This window comes from Mastigoproctus giganteus, chromosome 3, assembly GCF_048544385.1.
Source record: "Mastigoproctus giganteus isolate SK-2022 chromosome 3, ASM4854438v1, whole genome shotgun sequence".
NCBI lineage: Eukaryota > Metazoa > Arthropoda > Arachnida > Uropygi > Thelyphonidae > Mastigoproctus > Mastigoproctus giganteus.
Window position 1 is genome coordinate 126,241,811 of NC_143577.1, and position 21,061 is coordinate 126,262,871.

Below are 21,061 nucleotides of genomic sequence, written 5' to 3' on the forward strand. Positions count from 1 at the left end.
TAACCCTGTGAAGTTCTTTACAAAAAAATTTCATTTTGACTTATCACAGTGCCGGCTAAGAGAATAAGTGACAGCAGTACTAGTACATCTACAAACAAAAGGAAAGCGATCGATTTGGATCAGAAAATTAAACCAATAAGAATGTATGAAAATGGTCATACATTAACAAGTATCATGCTGAATTCAGATTTGTCAATAATAATATAGTAGCAATATGTTATTAGTCATTCCCGAGATACTTAAAACTCTATGCTGCAAGAAGTCTGGAACGTATCTCTTACGTATGTCAGGAACTTCTGTATTTTTGGATTTACCGGGAAATCGATTATCCAGGATTTGTTTTTTACCATCTGTCCCGGAACATCGAGAGTCTACTGTACTTGGATTTCAGGAAAGCTTTTGATACTGATGCACATGGAAGACTGCTGTACAAATTGGAGCGGTATAACATTAAGGGCAAGTTACTGCAATGCATAAAGGGATGATTGGGTGGGAGATGGCAGTGAGTGGTAATAATTGGACATGGCTCTGCATGGACTAATGTTAATAGCGGAGTCCCCAAGAGTTCGGTGCTGGGCCCATTGTTGTTTTGTGTGATATACCTTCATCAATAATATCGATGGAGATATATCAGGCTTAATGTCCAAGTTTGCAGATGATACAAAGGTTGGCAGGGTTGTTAATGATAGTAAAGACAGTATGCTACTCCATCTGGATCTAGATAAGTTGGGAAAATGGTCCGAGAAGTGGCAACTGAAGTTTAACATTGACAAATCCAAAGTACTGCATATGGGTAGCAATAACCGAAGAGAAACATACCAACTGTGTGTTACTGCACTCAGGGAAGTGAAAAGTGAAAAAGACCTGGGGGTAATTGTGCAGTCAAATATGAAGTTTGCTGAGTAGTGCAGACGGGCTACCAGGGCAGGTCATGCAGTTTTGTCAATGATATATTGGAATTTTGCTAGCAGAGACAAGGAGGTGATTATCCGTGTGTATAAGACAATGGTCAGGCCACTCCTTGAGTACCATATACAGGTCTGGATTTGCTAGAATGAGTACAGAGAAGGGGAACAAGATTGGTGAGAGGAACAAACAGGTGTGCTTACAAAGAAAGGCTTAAGTTTTGAAAGTTGCATCATCTGGAGTCTAGGCTCCTGCGAGGTGATCTGATCGAGGTGTTTGAGGCCTTCAATGGTATGAGCAGGTTCAATGCTGAGAGGACACTTCTGCTTGATCAGATTAAGAACCTGAGAGAGCATGGATTGAAATTGAGGAAACTCAGTTGTTAGAATGTAATAATGTGCGGAAGTTTGCCCTTAGACAGCTAGTTGTTGATTGTGGAACAGACTTCCATCTTCTGTTGTGCAAGTTGATAGCTTATGTAAATTTAAGGCTTAATTAGACAAACGTTTGGAGTGATCGGATGGGTGAAATGCAAATATTTTTTTTGTTTTGTTTTTTAACTGATGCTGTGTAAGCTTGCTTTCTTGCATCATATGCCTCTACTAATGCTAATTTTCTGGTAAAGGGGCATTTAACATCCCTGATGCTGTGTAAATGGTCAATCAGCTGTCTTGACTTGCATGTAGCACATTTTGGCTGCTAATTCTTGTCTTTGCAGTTTTTATAATCATGGCCAGTGACTGCAATTCCCACAGACAGGAGTTTTTTTGACTTCAGTCCCTGCCAGTATGTCTGAACTTGTGACAGTTGTAACATTTTTGTATGGCGAAGTGCTCACTAAAAATATGCCGTCCAGCCAGCATAGATTCTCTGATCTCCTTGTAATACTTTCTGCGTCCTGAATGAAATGTCCATAATCATGTATGTTGTCCATTTCTTTGACTCCTGGTGCCTCTTTTCAACTGAAATTCACTGGCAAATTTGCTAGTAGTCATGATTGGGTTAAAATTTTTGTAATAGAAATCTGTGATGAGATCTCTTTCAGGTAGTATATCAAATATAATGTTGTAGTCGGTAAGAAATAGCATAATGTATATATATCTCGAACTGATAGCGTAAGGTATAATGTAAAACTAGATAGCATAATAGGAAGCAATATATTCGGTATCTGTTAACTTATTATAGTATTAACAGTTAATCAAAAATATTATTAATCTTATTAAATTTCATTGTTAATTAAATTGTATTTAAATGGAAATCATGAGCCAGACTAGAGCTGCAAAGCAAATATCACAGACTAGCAAAAGTGCTGTGACTCCACAGAGAAACGAAGGGGACATTCTCCAACGCATCACAGTTTCAGAAAATGTAAAATGTTTGCCGACCTTTCTAAAACAGGACATGATCTAGCCAAGGAGGATGCCTTTGTGTGTGCTAGGTGTCTACAGTGTCAAGAAATTAGGCACGAACTCAGCGTTCTGATGGGTGTTTATGAGAGCTTGAGGTGTAAGGCCGTCGAAGAAATTAATATGAGGGGCGCAGCTCAAAGACAGAGCTCACTCCTGTGCATCAGGCAACACAGAGGCAATCTCCAAGGCAGAATTCTCTGGTCCCACGGAACTATTTATTTTTGGTGACTTTATTGTCAGAGAGACGGAATATACTATGCCATAAAGATAGGTGGAACAGGACCGGGGTATGTCTGCCATGGGCAAAAGTTGATGATGATGATGTAGAACAGATATCATCTTATAAGGGCACAAAAGGCGATATTGTTGTACACGTTCTACAGATTTCCTCAACAAGCACAAGTCAATGTTGAAAAAAAGATGCGAGTTAGAGTTGAATGTGAAAGTGTCTGTAATTCTGCCCAAACACAATAGGTTGGAGTATATGGTGAGATCCTTGTAGATCAATTTGGCCCTGGAGAGATTGTGCAGGCTCAGTGGCTAGAATTTTTTTCAGCCTGGTCTGTGTTTGTTGACAGGAGAGACTGCTTCTACAGGGAAGTGGTACACTTAAATAGAAAGGGTGCAAGAATATTTGCTGATGCTATCGAGGCAGTGTTAGGTGTGTCAGAAAACTGCTAGCTTGGGGAATACACAGACTAAAAGGGTAACAGTGGCCGCAGGTGTAGGCAAAAGTGATTCTTGCACTGCTTCTATTACAATGAGCAGCAGCCTGGAAAGCAAGGCAAAGGAGATTTCCAGGACTGCTGAGAATCATAGTGGAACAAATAAATACGTGGGCTGTGTTAGGGTAATCAAGAGTAGAAACAGGTCTATGTATACCAATTAACTATACTCCTAGCATGTACACCAATGCTAGGAGTATAGTTAATAAATTTGATGAGCTTGAAGTGCTTGTCAAGACATCAAAGGTAGGTAATGTTGGGATATCAGAGACGTGGTGTCACACAGACATAAGCTGTGCAGAATTGGAATTTGGGGAGTACAATGTGTACAGAAAGGATAGACAGGAGAGGAAGAGAGGAGGAGTTATGCTGTTAGTTAAGAAACACATAAAATCTAACGAAGTGGATCCAATTGATGTTGGTGGACAATGCAGTGTTGAGCCTGTTTGGTGTGACATAAGCACTGGGAAAGGAAAAATGAGAGGAGGTGTGTGTTATAGGCCTAAAGAATCTCATGAGTATAGTAGCAATTGTGCAGAGAAATAGAGAGGGCCAGTAAATCAGAATGTCTTATAATGGGGGGATTTTAACTTTCCACATATTGACTGGAACTTTTGGTTGGTCACTCACCCACTAGCAAGTATTCTGTGCATTTATTGGATGACTGTTTTCTACAGCAACATGTTCAAGAGGCAACCAGAGGGAGTATTCTGTTGATCCGATAATCAGCAGTATTATTCATGAATTAACAATTTGCAGATAAAGGAACCGCTGTGTGACAATGATCGCAATGTACTGATGTGGGAATTCCTTAATGATGTAACTACCATCATGGGAAGGGCTTTTTCTTTCATTAAGGTAACTATTGGAATCTTAGACAGTTTTTAAATTCTGTACAGTGGGATCAACTGATGATGTTACCAACATTGAATTCTAAATGAGAAGCCTTCAGGGACTTAATTTTGCAGGCTACTAGACTTTTCATTCCAACTAACATACTGTTCAAAGTTTAGACCTAAATGGATGTCAGATGAATTAATCAGGCTTGTGACAGTAGAAAAATGTATGGGATGCACATAAAGTATCAGGTGACACTGAAGCCTATGCCAGATATAAGTGATTATTCATGAATCTCTATTCTGTAATCAAGTCACAAAGAAGGTTAGGCAGACGAAGGCAGATTACAAGGAATCCTTGGCAAAGGATGCAGAGAAAAACAGCAAAGAGTTCTTTAGTTATGTAAACTTTAGAAGGAACTGGATGAATCTGATTGGAACACTTAACATAGATTGGTTGACTATTGATGATCATGCTCAAGTAGCTGATAAACTAAATGAGTATCTTGCATCTACACATGAGGAGTTATCAATGATGGAAGTGCGAGACGTTTATCAAACCTAAGAGAATCAAACAGGAAGCTAAGTGATTTTATAATAACTGAGAGCAAAGTGGAGGAGAATTGAAGTTAAACATAAAGAAAGGCACCTGGGGTGTACGGGATCTATCCATTTATATTAAAGGAGGCAGCAAAGGAAGTAAGCAAACCCTTAGCCATAATTATGAGAGCTTCCTTGGACTCAGAGGAGATTCCAATGGATTGGAGGTAAGCAAATGTATCACCAGTTCACAAAGGGTTATAAACCTGTTAGTTTAACTTGGTTCCGGGGAAAATAATGGAATCACTGGTTAAAGAAGCATTGCAAGATCATCTAGAGAAGACTGCAGTAATAGTTAAGACACAATTTGATTGGATTCTATGATGTGGTCACAAAGGAACTGAATGACAAAAATAATTTTTAGATCATATACTTGGATTTCAAGAGAGCTTTTGATACTCTTGCACATGAAAGGCTGCTGTACAAATTGTAGGGTTATGGCATTAAAGGTAAATTGCTACAATGAATAAAGGGATGGTTGAGTGGGAGATGACAGAGAGTGGTAATCAATGGGCACTGCTCTTCGTGGACAAGTGTTATTATTGGAGTTCCCCAGGGTTCAGTGTTGTGCCCATTGTTGTTTGGATATTTATCAGTGATATTGATGAAGGTACATCAGGCTTAATGTCCAAGTTTGCAGATGATACACAAGTTGACAGGGTTGTTAATGACAGTAAAGACAGTATGCTACTCCATCTGGATCTAGATAAGTTGGGTAAATGGGCTGAGAAGTGGCAACTGAAGTTTAACATTGACAAATCCAAAGTACTGCATATGGGTAGCAATAACCGAAGAGAAATGTACAAACTGTGTGTTACTGCACTCAGGGAAGTGAAAAAGACCTGGGGGTAATTGTGCAGTCAAATATGAAGTTTGCTTAACAGTGCAGATGGGGGTTGCCAGGGCATGTCATGGAATGGAGTCTTGTCAATGATATATAGGAATTTTGCTATCAGGAACAGGGAGGTGATTATCTTGTTATACAAGGCAATGGTCAGGCCACCCCTAAAGTACTTTGTACAGGTCTGGAGGCCTCATTTAGGAAGGATGTGGAGTTTCTAGAACAGGTTCAAAGGAGGGAAACAAGCTTGGTGAGGGGAACAAAGTTGTGCTCTTACCAAGAAAGGCTTAAGTTCTGTAAATTGCAGCACCTGGAGAGTAGGTACCTGCAAGCTGATCCAATTGAGGTATATAATGCCTTGAAAGGTGATGAGCAAGTTGAATGCTGATGGGATTCTTCCTCTTGCTCAAATTAAGAACCTGAGGGGGCATAGATTCAAATTGTGGAAAGAGTTTTAGAATAGATGGGCTGAAATTTGCCTTTAGCCAGTGAGTAGTTGATTCAAGGAACAGACTTCCATCTTTTGTTGTGAAAGCTGATAGTGTAAATAAATTTAAGGCTGAGCTGTACAGGCATTTGGAACAAATGGATTGGTGAAATGAGGTTTTTTTTTTTTTTGGCTCAGGCTGCATAAGCTTGCTTTCTTGCATCGCATGCCTCTGCTAATGCTAATAATGATATTGGGGTTTTCCCCTTTGGTTTTTCTGACTGTACAGGCAGTTCCCGCTTTACAAGTTTTCACTTTTTAAGTTCCCGGGTTTACAAGGTTTTTTTTTTCTTAAGTATCAAGTTTCAACAAATTGAAAAATATGAACATTAATTGCAAAAAATGAATGTTGAACATTCATAAATCTCACAATTCAAACCACACTTGTAGCTATACAATACAGCCAACCCCGCTTTATGATATTAATCCCTTCCAAAGACACCATCAGATTGTGAAAATATCATGTGAACCCAGTAACCCCTTGTATTTTGGTTATTCATTCCAAGACGTCCGAAGTTGAAATGTTCTCTATATAACTAATCTATTTATCTCTCTAAAAGATCATTTTTATAATGTAAAAATTGTATTAGTTACCAATTCAAATCATTAAAACGTACTACCCTTTCATCGTTATCATATATTCCATTATAAGAATCAGTTTTGAATGCCTTTGTGATATTTTTCCAAAGCACATTTCTAGAGGTCGGGACCATAAAACAATTTGCAGTTTCCGGTTTATTGGGTTTTTCTGTTAGTGCAATCAGTTAAAAATGGGTAGTAAACTCATTGTTACTGCATTTGCAAAAATACCAATAGCCGGAATTGTGTGGATTTTTACATTATTATGGTGAAATGTGTTTCGCGTTCACTGCAATCTTCAAACAGATGAAAAACATTAATAAATTTTCAGAATCTTCTCTTCATTTCTTTTGTTTGTAAACGTGTTAGTTGCAATCTTGCTTGCACGTATCGTGTTAGCTAGTTGCAATGTGTGCATGCCGTTAAATAATGCTTATGCATGCTATCCTGAAATTTATAAAGAAAAGAGAGGATTTGGAAACAAAAGCCTCTTGAAGCATTTCTGAAGAAGACGAGTGCCGAGCCAATAATGAGTGATCAACGGGTGTGTGTTTAGTCAATGATGAACAATAAACATACTTTAACCTTTGTATGTCATAAATTTATTGTTTAAACATAAACAAATTAGCTAACTAATTTCATAACATGTAGGTTAGAGCAAAAGCATAATTTTAACATAGCCATTTACCAAAGTAGTTAAATTAATTAATTAAATTGGCATCGTTTTGGTTATATCTCATATTGTGAATGCCTTCACAACGGGTTGCCATGGTTTTGTACTACTTCGAATAAATAACACTTCACCAGTGGAGAAGACTACTATTATTTATTCTCAGCGGATACCAGCACCCAGACTGCACCGTTTCAAAGCTTTTTGGCTTCTCTTTGTTGGGTGGACAGGTACCCTGGTGTTGCAATAGTGACAACCCAGTTATGAAGTATAACTTTAAAAGTTATACTTCATATTTTATAGTCTAACTAATTTCATTGTTGAGAACATAACTCCTGTTTTCAACATTATGTCTATGGGAAATAAATTCCTGCTTTACGAGTTTTGCTTTAAAAGTGCGCGCTAAGAATGAATTAACTCATAAATTCGGGAACTCCCTGTAATCGCAGTATTGTCATTTCTGGGTGTGTTTTTTAAGTCTTCCTTGCTAACAACTTCTATCGGCACCCCATTATTCCTAATTTTTTGCATGCTGTTTACTCTTATCTCTTTTAGGTTAGGTTTCACAACAAAGCTAAAAAAAGAGAAAAAAAAAAAAGCATGGAATCTATTCTGTAAACATCCAACCATTTCCAATCTTATTAATTATAAGCAACTTAGAGCAAAAGCCTGTTATATTAGACGGAGAGCGCAAAAAGAATCTTGGGTTAAATTTGCTTCTTCAGTAAATAAAAATACAGATATCAGACTGATCTTGAGAAAAAGAAACTGTTAATTGGTAAATTTCCTCCAATATCTACTCCACTACTTAACTGGAATAGACAGGAAATCTCTACTCATACAGGAATCATAAATGCACTAGCAATCGTATTTTCTCAGTTGTCCTGAACCGCTTATGACCAATAATTTCAAAAAATTAAACGTGTAGCCGAGAAATCCAAAGTGAATTTCACTGACAGCTGTGCATTACCTTAAAATCAACCATTCACCATGTTAGAATTGCACCGGCCCCTGATGGGATATTTTATGTAATGCTACAAAATTTAGATCAAAAATCAGTCTTCACTACCGATCTTTTTCAATAGAAGCTTTACTGAACATTCCCAAGCTCCTGGCATCATCCCTTTATACTGGCGATCCCAAAACCCATAAAGACTATTCTGCTCCTCACAACTACAGACCGATTTCTCTTACAAGCTGTTTGAGCAAAACCCTTCAAAAAAAATCCATCATCGTCTAACTTGGTATCAGGAGTCTCAAACTTGATTAGCAACCACTAATTTGGGTTCCGGAAAACTCGATCATCATTAGAAAGAAATGCTTTCATCAAAAAGGAACATCTTGTCATGATCTGTCTGGTGGACATTGAGAAAGCCTTAGATAGCACATGGCGTTTTGGCACCTTGGAGGATCTACATTCTCTTAGCCTGAGAGTCAATTTGCCATATTTCATCCAAAATTTCTTACAACGAAGAACCGTCCAAGTTCATTATAGGGGAACTCTGTTTAAAACCTTTGTCCAAGAAGAAGGAATCCCACAGTGGTCTGTTCTTAGTACCACTGTTCACAATTAGAATGAATCTCTAACTGAACTCATTCTGAAAACAGTGAAAAAAAACATACAAAACATGAATTACATTTAGAGACAATTGCAAATGTCAATAAATCACATCCAGATTTGGATGATACAAAACAGTTACAGGCTCTCCAGTCAGAAATCTATTCCTTCTGTACCATACATAAAATGCATCCTGATCCTGAAGTGTACTTAGATAATCATACTCTTCCAATAGTAAATAGTATTTGTCTACTAGGCTTAATTTTTGACAGCAAGTTAAACTATCAAAGGCACAAAAGTGTAAAGTGTATTTAGTGTCTAACGGCACCAGGGGTTTCCCCCATCTCCGCGTTGCTTTCATTGTGGGTGTACCAGTTCACTGGGAAGGCCAGAGATTTAAAAGTGTGTGGGAATTGTTCATGTGTTGTGTTCTGTACCGTTGTTCATCTGGCCATTTAGCCGCTAGACCCCTACTGAGGCCCAACGTTGCCCACACTTAGCCCCGTGGAGGCAGACCAGGTACACCAGTATTTTTAGATAAGTACTCTGGCAGGTCCTGCCACCTAATTTCCTGAGATTTCAGTGGCTAGGACCTATATAAAAAAAAGGGGGGGGGGGAAATAAACACTTGAATTTAATTAGGCCGAAAGAGGTTGCAAGTGTGTCGAGTTATGGCATTTAAAATTTTTACGTTGTGTCGGGCATTCCCTTTTCGCTGGCGATATAGGTAGAGTAGGGGGAGAGATGGAAGGCTGGGGGGAAAAGACAGAAGTATGGGGTCAATAGGGAAGGCGACCCCAGGTATATCAGTGGGGCATGCCCTTGCTCCACCAGAGGGAAATGAGGGGGGGTGGCGTGGGTAGGGGCAGAAAGTCCTTTCCCTCACCCCAACAGGAATAGGGAGAGAAAGTGGGCTGGGCAAGGGAGCCCTGCCCAGTGCGGCAATTTGCAGTCCCTCCAGCAAGTGCAGTCTGATGATGACTCGTTGGTGGGGGCTTGGTCCTTTTCTAGGTGTGTGGGTTCTTCCTGGGTGCTACGACATCCTGGCTGGAGCCACTCCCACTGGTTCCTAGTTCGATGCTGTTTCATTTATTCTGCTGCATATTACACCGTTTGTCCTTAGTATTTTGCTATCCTTTCCTCTGTGTTGATGTTTTATCAGTTTGCCTTTATTTGTTATTTGTGGTCATCTATTCGTTGTGGATGGCTATTTCTGTTCGTCGTCTATTGAAGATGTCAAGTGCAAATCGGCTGAGGGCTTTGTATTCATCTTCTGAATCCAGTAGATGGTACTCTTGATTTTTCGGCAAGTATTGAATCTCAGTTATAAGTCTACTTCTGTGTTCTTCGTAGCATTCACAGTCGTGCATAATATGCTGCCAGGTTTCAGGTTCTCCACTGGTACATTGAACATCTCCGGATTGCTTATCAAAAAAAGATGAACATACTCAGAATCTTATCAGCAACAATCTAGGGAACAGATCACGTGCGCCTGTCTTTGATTCTGCTAGAGAGAGTGTTTTATGTCGCCTCAGTCCTATTCAACACTCAGTCCTAAGAATAGCTCTAGGAGCATTCAGAACATCTCTAGTGCAAAGCCTGTATGCTGAAACCAATGCAGCTCATCTAAGTGGCGCCTCCATAGCCAGGTGGGCAGGAGCAGCAGTGCATAGCACACGCTTCTTGATTAGACTGGGATTAGAGCCCGTGACCACCAAATACGGAGAATGCAGAAAGGTCAGGGAATGACCAACACATATCCCCGGAGCAATATGGCCTTAGTTACTAATGCTCCTAAAAACCAAATAACAAGCTCCTCTAAATATCAGGAGAAAGATGTCATTACTAAACTATGCAACTAAGATCCAAAGCTAGTCGACCCATCCTAATTGGTCAATATTTAATGATCCACGCCTCATGACCTTTTATAGAAACAAACCACAGGCAACTCGGCCTGCAGGTGTTAGGTTAATGGAATTAGCAGAAAATTGGAATACACACTTGAATAAAGTCCTACAAGATCCTAAAGATCGTGACCCTCTATGGTCTGTCATCGGTGCCGTCTTGTGACAATTATTTCCATCAATAGTAGTAGTAGTAGTGGCATGTGATGCAAGAAAGCAAATGTATGAGCTTATGCAGCATAAGCCAAAAAAAAAAAAAAAAAAATCACACCATTCCCTCCAATGCCTATCCAGTTCCTCCTTAAATTTATTCAAGCTATCAACTTCCACAACGACAGATGGAAGTTTGTTCCAGCAATTAACCACCCGCTGGCTAAAGGCAAATTTCCGCACATCTATTCTACATCTGTCTTTTCTTAATTTGAATTTATGCCCCCTTAGGTTCGTAATCTGAACAAGTCGAAGGATCCCATCAGAATTCAGCGTGCTCAATCCATTCAAGGCCTTATATACCTCAATCAGATCACCGCGCAGGTGCCTAGTCTCCAGCCACTGCAGTTTGCAGAACTTAAGCCTCTCTTGGTAAGAGGATCCCTTCATTCCCCTCAACAATCTTGTTGCCCTTCTCTGTACCCGCTCAAGTAAATCTATATCCTTCCTAAAATGAGGTCTCCAGACCTGTACGCAGTACTCAAAGCGTGGTCTGACCATTGCCTTATACAGAGGGATAATCACCTCCTTTTCCCTGCTAGCAAAATTCCTATATATCATTGACAAAACCCCATGACCCACCCTGGCAGCCTGTCTGCATTGCTCAGAGAACTTCATATCTGACTGCACAATTACTCCCAGGTCTTTTTCATTTTCTACCACCTTAAGTGTAGTACCACACAGTTGGTACGTTTCTCTGTGGTTATTTCTACTCATATGCAGTACTTTGCATTTGTCAAGGTTAAACTTCAATTGCCACTTCTTATCCCATCTACCCAAATTATCTAGATCCTGTTGCAGTAGCAGACTGCCATTACTGTCATTAACAACCCTGCCAACCTTTGTATCATCTGCAAACTTCGACATTAAGCCTGATATACCTTCATCAATATCAATGATAAATATACAAAACAACAGTGGACCTAACACCAAACCCTGTGGGACTCCACTAATAACATTAGTCCAAGAAGAGCAGCACCCATTGTTTACCACCCTCTGTCTTCTCGCACTTAACCATCCTTTTATCCATTGTAGCAACTTACCTTTAATACCATTCTGCTCCAATTTGTACAATAGCCTTCCATGCGCAACAGTGTCAAAAGCTTTCCTGAAATCCAAATATATGATATCAAAATTGTTTTTTGCATCCAGTTCCTTTGTAACCACATCATAATATCCAATCAAATTTGTCAGACAAGACTTTCCCTTAACAAACCCATGCTGTGTCTGAATTATTGCTGCAGTCTTGTCTAGATGATCCTGCAATGCATCTTTAACCAGTGACTCCATTATTTTACCTGGAACAGAAGTTAAACTAACTGGTCTGTAATTACTTGTGTCACCTTCGATCCCCCTTTGTGAATTGGGGATACATTTGCACATCTCCAGTCCTTGGGAACCTCCCCTGAGTCCAAGGATGCTCTCATAATTATGGCTAAGGGTTTGCTAAGTTGCCTTGCCGCCTCCTTTAATATAACTGGATAGATCCCATCCACCCCAGGTGCTTTTCTTATGTTTAACTTCAGCAATTTCTCTTCCACCTTGCTCTCAGTTATTACAAGATCATTAAGCACCCTGCTACAATTTGATAACCTGCCATTTTCAAACCTGAATAATTCCTCACGTGTGAATGTAGATGCAAAATACTCATTCAGTTTGTTTACTATCTGAGCAGGATCATCAACAGTCGAACCATCGATGTCAAGTGGACCAATCAGATTCATCCCCTTCCTTTTAGAGTTTATATAAGTAAAGAAATCCTTGCTGTTTTTCTTAGCATCTTTTGCCAAGGATTTCTCGTAATCTGCCTTCGCCTGCCGAACCTCCTTTGTGACCTGATTACAGATTAACTTATATCTGCCATAGGCTTCTGAGTCGCTTGATAATTTATATGCATCCCATGCATTTTTCTTCTCTGTTACGAGTCTCATTAGTTCATTTGACAACCATTTAGGCCTAAACCTTGAACAATATTTCTTAATAGGTATGAAACTTTAAATAGCTTCCACGATTAATTCCTTGAATGCTTCCCACTTAGAATTTACTGTTGGTAACATCGTCAGTTGATCCCACTGTACAGAATTTAAAAACTGTCGGAGACCACTGTACTCGCCTTTACGGAAGCAAAAACCCTTTCCTTTACCCCTGATGGTAATTAAATCTTTAAGTAAATCCCACGTCAGTACACTGTGATCACTGCCACCTAGTGGTTCTTTTATCTGCAAATTCCTAATACATGAATGATCACTGCTGATAACCAGATCAAGAGTATTACTTTCTCTGGTTGCCTCTCGAACATGCTGCTGCAGAAAACAATCATCCAATAAATCCACAAAAGTCTGACTAGTGTGTGAGTGCCCAACCCACAAGTTCCAGTCAATATCTGGGAAGTTAAAATCCCCCATTATAAGACATTCCGATTTACTAGCCCACTCTGTTTCTCTGTACAATTGTTCATTGTACTCATTCGAATCATTAGGCCTATAACACACTCCTACTCTAATTTTTGCTTTCGCAGTGCTTGTGTCACACCAAACTGACTCAACAGTGCACTGTTCATCTATATCAACTGGATGCACTTCTTTTGATTTTATATTTTTCTTTATTAACAGCATAACACCTCCTCCCTTCCTATCCTGTCTATCCTTTCTGTACACATTGTACTCCCCAAATTCCAGTTCGGCATTCCTTATATCTGGGTGACACCACGTCTCTGATATCCCAACAATATCCGCCTTTGATGTCTTGACCAACACTTCAAATTCATCAAATTTATTTACTATACTTCTTGCATTGGTATACATGCAAGTATACATGCACCTATTCCTATTCCCAGCCACTCTAACACATTCCATATACCCACCTGTTTCACGATGACTGACATCCGTCCCTGAAACCCCCAACACCCCTCGCTCCAAGTCGCTACTTATTCTAATAGAAGTTGTGCAAGAATCACCTTCACCTCTGCCTACAGCTACCGTTAAACTATTAGTCCTTGTATCCCCCCCCAAGCTATCAGTTTTCCGACCCACCTAACACTGCCTCGATAGCATCAGCAAATATTCTTGCACCCTTTGTATTTAAGTGTATCCTGTCCCTGTAGAAGCAATCTCTCCTGTTAACAAGTACAGTCCAGGCTGAAAAAAATTCTACCCCTTGAGCCTTGCACAATCTTTCAATGGGGAAACATTCCTTAACCGACAATCACATCTAACAGTTACACATTGCTCATACGCAATGCTATCCCGACTTGAAATATATACTGATGGATCGAAGTTGGTGCAGCAGCGGTATTCCGTGACACTACCATTTCTGTATGCATTCCAATAAAATGCAGTAGTTACACCATTGAATACACCATAAAGCTTGCTCTGGAAAATATTTTTCTTCTCTCAATCCAAAAGAACATTATATACACAGACTCGAAAAGTGCCTTATTAGCCATGTAACACGTTTCCCCACCCATTACTAAAGCTCATCAGAACAGTGTTCATTCGTCTCAGAAAGCATCAGCAAAAAGTTGTATGTATCATTGGTAGCACAAAATTCCTTTAAACGTTCCATTCGAACAGTATAAGTGTGAAAGTAAGAAAATATTTTTATAACTACCAATTCCACGTCAACGGCTAGTCTTCCTGCTCCCGATTGAGCAGAATTATGAAATATGTGCACTATACATCCGACATCTTTGATATTGGAATTAACTAAATTTTGGAGTCGAGAAAATACATTGCATTGGCCTCTTCTGGTGATCCTCCAAAATTAGCATTCATATTGTCAGCTCCGAACGCAATACACTTTTTCTTGGGGGATATTATTTTCCTTCAGAGAAGTAAGGATATAGTTGGCGATAGTATCTGACGCCTCCTTTCTCAACAATTGTTGAGAAAGGAGCCCCCCGAAAGCTTCAATGGCATTTTATCGCTTTTAATGTATTTTAACTTCACTAATTCATTTTTATTTGTTTTACAGAAAATCAGTTTTTGGTAAATTATTATTTTACAGTTTTTATTGTACCAATTTATTCCGTATACTATTCAGTATTATTTTATCATTAAATCAGTTTATTTAAATGGTTGGTGTATTTGTATAAACTTGTGGAATGGAAATACTTTCTCCGATTTTTGGTTGCTTGCATCGACGGAAATTCTAAAGAATTCAGTACTACTGACATCTTTTAAAACTTTGTTAAGTGAATAAGGAGCCAGTATATTCTTTATTAGTTCAATTGTTTTCATTCATGCTCTAGAAAAATTTTGTGTGATTTTTCAGTCATCAAAAAGTTGACCAAAAAGGCTTGCAGAGCAATCAGCACTTCTAAACGACTGATGTTTAATTAAACAATACGCCATCATAAGTTCAGCGATGGCAACCTTGTTATGTTCATTTGAATTTTCTTTGACAAGCTTTGACAAAGAAGTGTTCCAATTTAGATGATGATGCAGTTGCTTGAAATTTCATTCAAATTAACGTTATCTTTGATATCACATCTCCCACCATGACTTATGTTAATAAAACATGAATTTCATTGCGTGTTTTTTCGAATTAATGTGATCTTTGATATCACATCTCCCACCATGACTTATGTTAGTAAAACATGAGCACATACTGCATTCAACCTCATTTTCGTGTCTTCCCTTTTTTATAAAACTGCATTCTTTCTGGAAGTCCTCTTTGAAAACACATTTACGATTAGACATTTTTTTTATTATTATGCAGCTTAAACTAATTTAAAAAACTTACACAAAAACTTGCTTATCTTTATCTATAAACTTATCGAGCCACGTGTGCCGAAAATAAAGGAAGAAAACACATGTCCGAACATCCAAATCACTGAACACGTAACATCGCATGGGCATACACGAGAAATGAAGGCCTGCCAGTCAATGCTAGACACCACCTCCTCCATTATATGGATTAAGTTTTTTGACCATTATAAAGTTTATAGTGAGGTGGCTGCAAACCGGCGGTGAACAGTTGACGTACAGGCTGTAATTGACAACATGATTGAAGACAATTAGGCGTGAAATGAAATTAGGCAAATTAGGCGTGAAATGAAACTGAACAGGTAACATCGCATGGGCATACACGAGAAATGAAGGCCTGCCAGTCAATGCTAGACACCACCTCCTCCATTATTTGGATTAAGTTTTTTGACCATTATAAAGTTTATAGTGAGGTGGCTGCAAACCGGCGGTGAATAGGTGACGTACAGGCTGTAATTGACAACACGATTGAAGACAATGCTCCGATCTCTGCTACTAATTTTTTATTGTGCACAAATAAATTTGTGCAAAATTGTTCGTGATAAGAAACCGGGACATTTAAGCTTCCCGAAAAAAATTTCACGACACCGGGACAGTTTCACATAAACCAGGATGAATCCCATAAAACCAGCATGTATGGTACCATCATACATGGATGGCATGTAAGAATAAGGAAGAATACCATCAATGCTGATGGTATTCTTCCTCTTGCCCAGATTAATCGCCTGAGGGGACATAAATTCAAATTGAGGAAAGACAGTTGTAGAATAGATGTGCAGAAATTTGCCTTTAGCCATGGTAGATGATTTCTGGAATAAACTTCAATCTGTCGTTGTAGAAGTTGATAGCTTAAATAGATTCCAGCCAGAAGTAGATGCACATTTTGAATGAGTGGATTGGTGAAATGAGAAGGGGCTTTTTTTTTTTTTGCCTGATGCTATATATATACTTACTTTCTTGCATCATGTGCATTTACTAATGCTAATGATAATTTCTCAAATGGACGTTTAGGTTGGATACATGTAAAAGTTTTCTTTCATTCAGAGAATAATTGATTGTTAGAACTACTTTCAGATGGTGTTGTGGAAGTGGATACTTTGAATAAATTTGAAAGAGGATTGGACAAATTTATTTTCATTATTTATTTTTTTTTTTATTATGATCCACTTTCGTGTATTTTATTTTGCCTGCTACTAATTGACAAAAGTATACTGCATTCATTCTTTTGTGGTCTATATATATATTATCAGTAAACATCTAATCTTATACATTTAAATATGCAGATGCATATTGATCATTGATCTGTATAAATGCATACAATATTTTAGGAAGGATGTAGAGCTGCTAGAACAAGCACAGAGAACGGCGAGGTGGAAAAAGGGTTTCTCTTATGAAGAAAGGCTTATGTTCTTCAAAAATGCAGCATCTGGAGACTAGGCACCTGCAAGATGATATGATTGAGGTGTATAAAGCATTGAAATGATTTGAGTCAGCTCACTGCTGATGGGAAGAATCCCATCAGCAGTGAGCTGATGTTAGAACAACTTCTGACATCAGCTTCTAACAACTTCTAACATTCAAAAAATTGCCCAGATTAATCACCTGACGGGGCATAAACTCAAAACAAGGAAAGACAGTTGTAGAATAGATGTGCAGAAATTTGCCTTTAGCCAATGGGTGGTTGTTTGGTGGAACAAACTTCCATCTGCCGTGGAAGTTGTCAGCTTAAATAAATTCAAGGCAGAACTAGACAAACATTTGGAATGAATGGATAAGTGAAATGGGAATATTTTTTTTTTTTTTTTTTTTGCTGATATTGTATAAGCTTGCTTTCTTGCATCATATGCCTCTACTAATGCTAATATGAATGTTATATATTGATAATATCAAAATATATATCATGTTTTGTTAACTTGATGAGTTTTTTTCCAACAATAAACTTGGAAACATGATTTCAGTGACTGAAATCATCACAACATTATAATAACATTATCTTCTGAAAATGTTTTATTTAGTTTGGGAAGTCAGTTCAACAGTTTCTTTCAATTCTCGCTATCATTGCTGTATGTGCTGCATGTATGAAAGTGCATTCTTTAGATTAACCCCAGGGGTTCACATCTGGTGAGTATGGGCTTCGCACACCCAGGGTCCTAAGCTGGATATCATCATTCTTCTCTTTCTTGGTGATTCCCTTCCCTTCTCTCTCTCTCTCTCTCTCAGGGTAACTCGGGATTTTTTTTTTTTTTTTTTTTTGGCTGGTGCAGCATAAGCCTCAGGCTTCCTTGCACCATATAGCTAATAATAATAATAATGTGAAACAGAATAGGCAGTTAGAGCTTTCTTCAAAATGCCAAAAATCTAATGTTAATAAATAAAAAAATCTTCATTCATAGAAAAAATTTTTCTGAAAAGATATCAATATTGTCTTAGATGTTGTTTGTGGGAAAAAAAAGTTCCATCAGAAAAAATTCCAGATTATTTACCATGCGAAATCAGTATTGCACATTTCAGCCAGAAAAGTAAAACTAGGAAAAATTGTCAGATCAGTTGCTTTTAATCAAGTCATGTCTGTCGAGAGATGGGAAAAGTGCTTTCAATGGATCTCTTTCAATAAATTAAACAATCCTTTTCTACAATTTTTGGGGAAAAACAAATTTTTTTTAATTAAAAACCGTGGCATATAGAAACCTACATTGACGGAGAATTATCATAAAGTTATTTATGATGATATTGTTGAAAATTTTAAAATATTACAAAAATCTCTGTTTCATTAGCAGGTGGCCATTATATTGCACATTTAGTCTGAAGGAAATTAGGTGAAGAACCTTCTTGTTTACAGTCGTTTGCATCTAGGGTTATTGAAACATGAATTGCTTCCCATTTGCAAGATTTATGCAGCGATTCAAAAATATAGCAAAAAAGTCTATTTTTGCTAGTAATGCTGACCCATATATGATAAAAGCATTTTCTGTATTATAGATTTTCTGTCCAAATCTGATCCCATTAGTTACTTAGTCCATAGCTTGCAGAAACAATTCAGTAGAATTTTGGCAATGTTTTTAATTTCTATAACTGTCTTTCCTCAACTTGAATTTATGCCACCTCAGGTGTGCAATCTTAGTAAGAGGAAGAATCCCATCAGCATCGAGCTTACTTAAACCATTCAAATCATAGAAATACACCAAATTCATAGAATTTTGACAAGGTGGGAACATGGTTATGTACGTGATTGTTTTATTCCAAAAACTTTGGTCAGTAAAAAAAAGCTATTTGAGTTTTTGTATACTGCAGCTATTGCTGATACTAAAACAAAGTTTTCTGATTCTTTGGTTAGAAAACTTTTTTTGTTCAGTGCAATTTGAAGTGGTAGAGAAAGTTCACTTAGAAATTTCATCTTATCCCTAAGAGAAAAAATAAGATTTAATTTGATAATGTTAAAAAAAAAAAAAAAAAAAAAAAAAAATCATATTTTTAGGAAAGTAAATGATTTTGTTAAAGGAAATGTGCACATACTTCTATTTCAAGTAAACGATTTGAAGGGCCAAAGTTTTAAATTATTCCACTAATTTCCATTGATGCAGGGAGATCATTCTCAGCTTTTAAAATGATTTTGGACATTAAACTCAACAACTTTATGGTGGACTACATTCAAAAATATATGATTGTTTACTGCAACAGAGGTTATTACATGTTCTGTTTGTAAAATTATCTTTATTCTAAAACTTTTCATTGAACAATTTTGTTAGCTGTAAACATACCAAATAAACAATATTTTTTCTTATGGTAAGAAATTACATCAGTTAATTATGATAAAGTAATAAATGTAAAAATCTGTTGTTTATAATTGCATATTTTCATATATATTATCCTATATTTGCATACATGTTATCTATTTTTAGTGCATATTGCCAGATGTCTTTACTATTTTCTATTACTGTGTTTATGTGGTATTATTCTTCGAGTAGCATGTTCCTAGGTGAACAACAGATAGGGCTGTTAATTATCAGTGTTTTGCATTCACATCCGTACATTATCCTAAAAAGCAGGCATAGCTTATCATTTGCTATTTGTTATTATGTAAACTGCAAAAAAAAAAACCAGCTGTAATGAAATTCTAACTTGCCACTAGGTGGCTATTTCTTTCATAGCTGGTTGCCGAAGAGAAAAGAAAATGACAATCCTTAATTTAAAAATTTTTTTTTTTTAATTTTAAGATATTTTAATATAAATACAATAATGTAGATATAATTTCGAAAAAAATTATATATCAGAAAAATATGTGGAAATGTCAAACTATTTCTTCGAAATAAAGTAAGTTAAGTCTTAAATTGGATACTTAAAATATAATTAGAAACATTTAAATTACTTCTGTTAAATAATTTGATGTGTCCATTGCAGGATTTTGTGTTCTTTGCACCACGCTTAAGGATAAATAAGCGTATCCTAGCATTATGTATGGGTAATCATGAATTATATATGAGGCGTCGGAAACCAGATACTATTGAAGTACAACAGATGAAAGCACAAGCAAGAGAAGAAAAGCTGACTAAACAACAGGAAAGGTTAGACATTAACAAAAAATTAAATGTGTGCTAAATCTATGAAGGATTTTTTTTTTTTTTTTTCAAAGAAACCTTTCAAGTAGAGAAGTAGAGTCAAAATATTTCACAACTTTTAAAACACCAAAGGGGGAATCGAAGAGTGACACGAGTAATTACAAACTAGTCAGTTTAACTTCTGTTCCGGGTAAAATAATGGAGTCATTCATTAAAGATACATTGCTGGATCATTTAGTGAGAATAAATTATTGTTAAGAATTGTTCTTAATCCGATATTACGATGTCCAAATTCAGTATCAATTATGCACTGTTTTTTAGGTAGTTTTCAAGGTGGTAAATTGTAAAATTAATCCTTTGAATAAAAGTTAAATCTCATCCTGCAATAGCACCTCGAAAACTACCTAAAAAACAGTGCATAATTGATATTGAATTTGGACTTTGTAACGTTCCACAAAAAGATTTATTTATTCAACAAGTTAACCAGGTGGTGAGTAACATAAAAAACAAAAACGACTTCCTAAATTGAATACACAGTACAGTTTAACTTTTCGTGAACTTCAGGAAAATAGAGACATTATTATTCAGAGAGCTGATAAAGGAGATACAGTAGTATCTCCTTTATCAGCTTTATTGAATCATATTTATAAAATCAATAAACCTGATTATATTAATAAGTTAGTCAGTTGTATCAGATACCTCCACTTATTTTGAAGTAGACTGGACACTATTTACCAATTTGGTTCATCAATACAATAAAACATTAACCACCTATTGAAAAAATGACTACATTACTATGGCTGAGTTAAAGGAATTGAAGGTGAGAACATACAATATTCCTGCACTTTTCGGTCAGGTAAAATTACATAAGACTGGATTTCCTGTTTGGCCTATTGTTTCCTACAGAAACTCGGCATTTTCATCCTTGACCACACGTGTATATAGCATTATAAAACCCTTTAGCCAGGCGGTACAATTTGGGATTAAGAACTACGATACACTATTTAATAACCT

The 21,061-nt window shown here is 37.2% G+C and overlaps 1 protein-coding gene across 4 annotated transcripts in view; it reads left to right on the forward strand.

Annotated features, from left to right (window-relative positions):
• Positions 1 to 21,061, forward strand: part of LOC150088259 (moesin/ezrin/radixin homolog 1-like) — a 706,511-nt gene that overhangs the window by 438,376 nt on the left and 247,074 nt on the right. For all 4 annotated transcript variants that reach the window (XM_090369412.1, XM_090369409.1, XM_090369410.1 and 1 more), the window contains one exon: positions 19,890 to 20,053. In XM_090369412.1, coding sequence (XP_090225538.1) covers positions 19,890 to 20,053 — 164 coding nt within the window. The remainder of the gene's footprint in view (positions 1 to 19,889; positions 20,054 to 21,061) is intronic.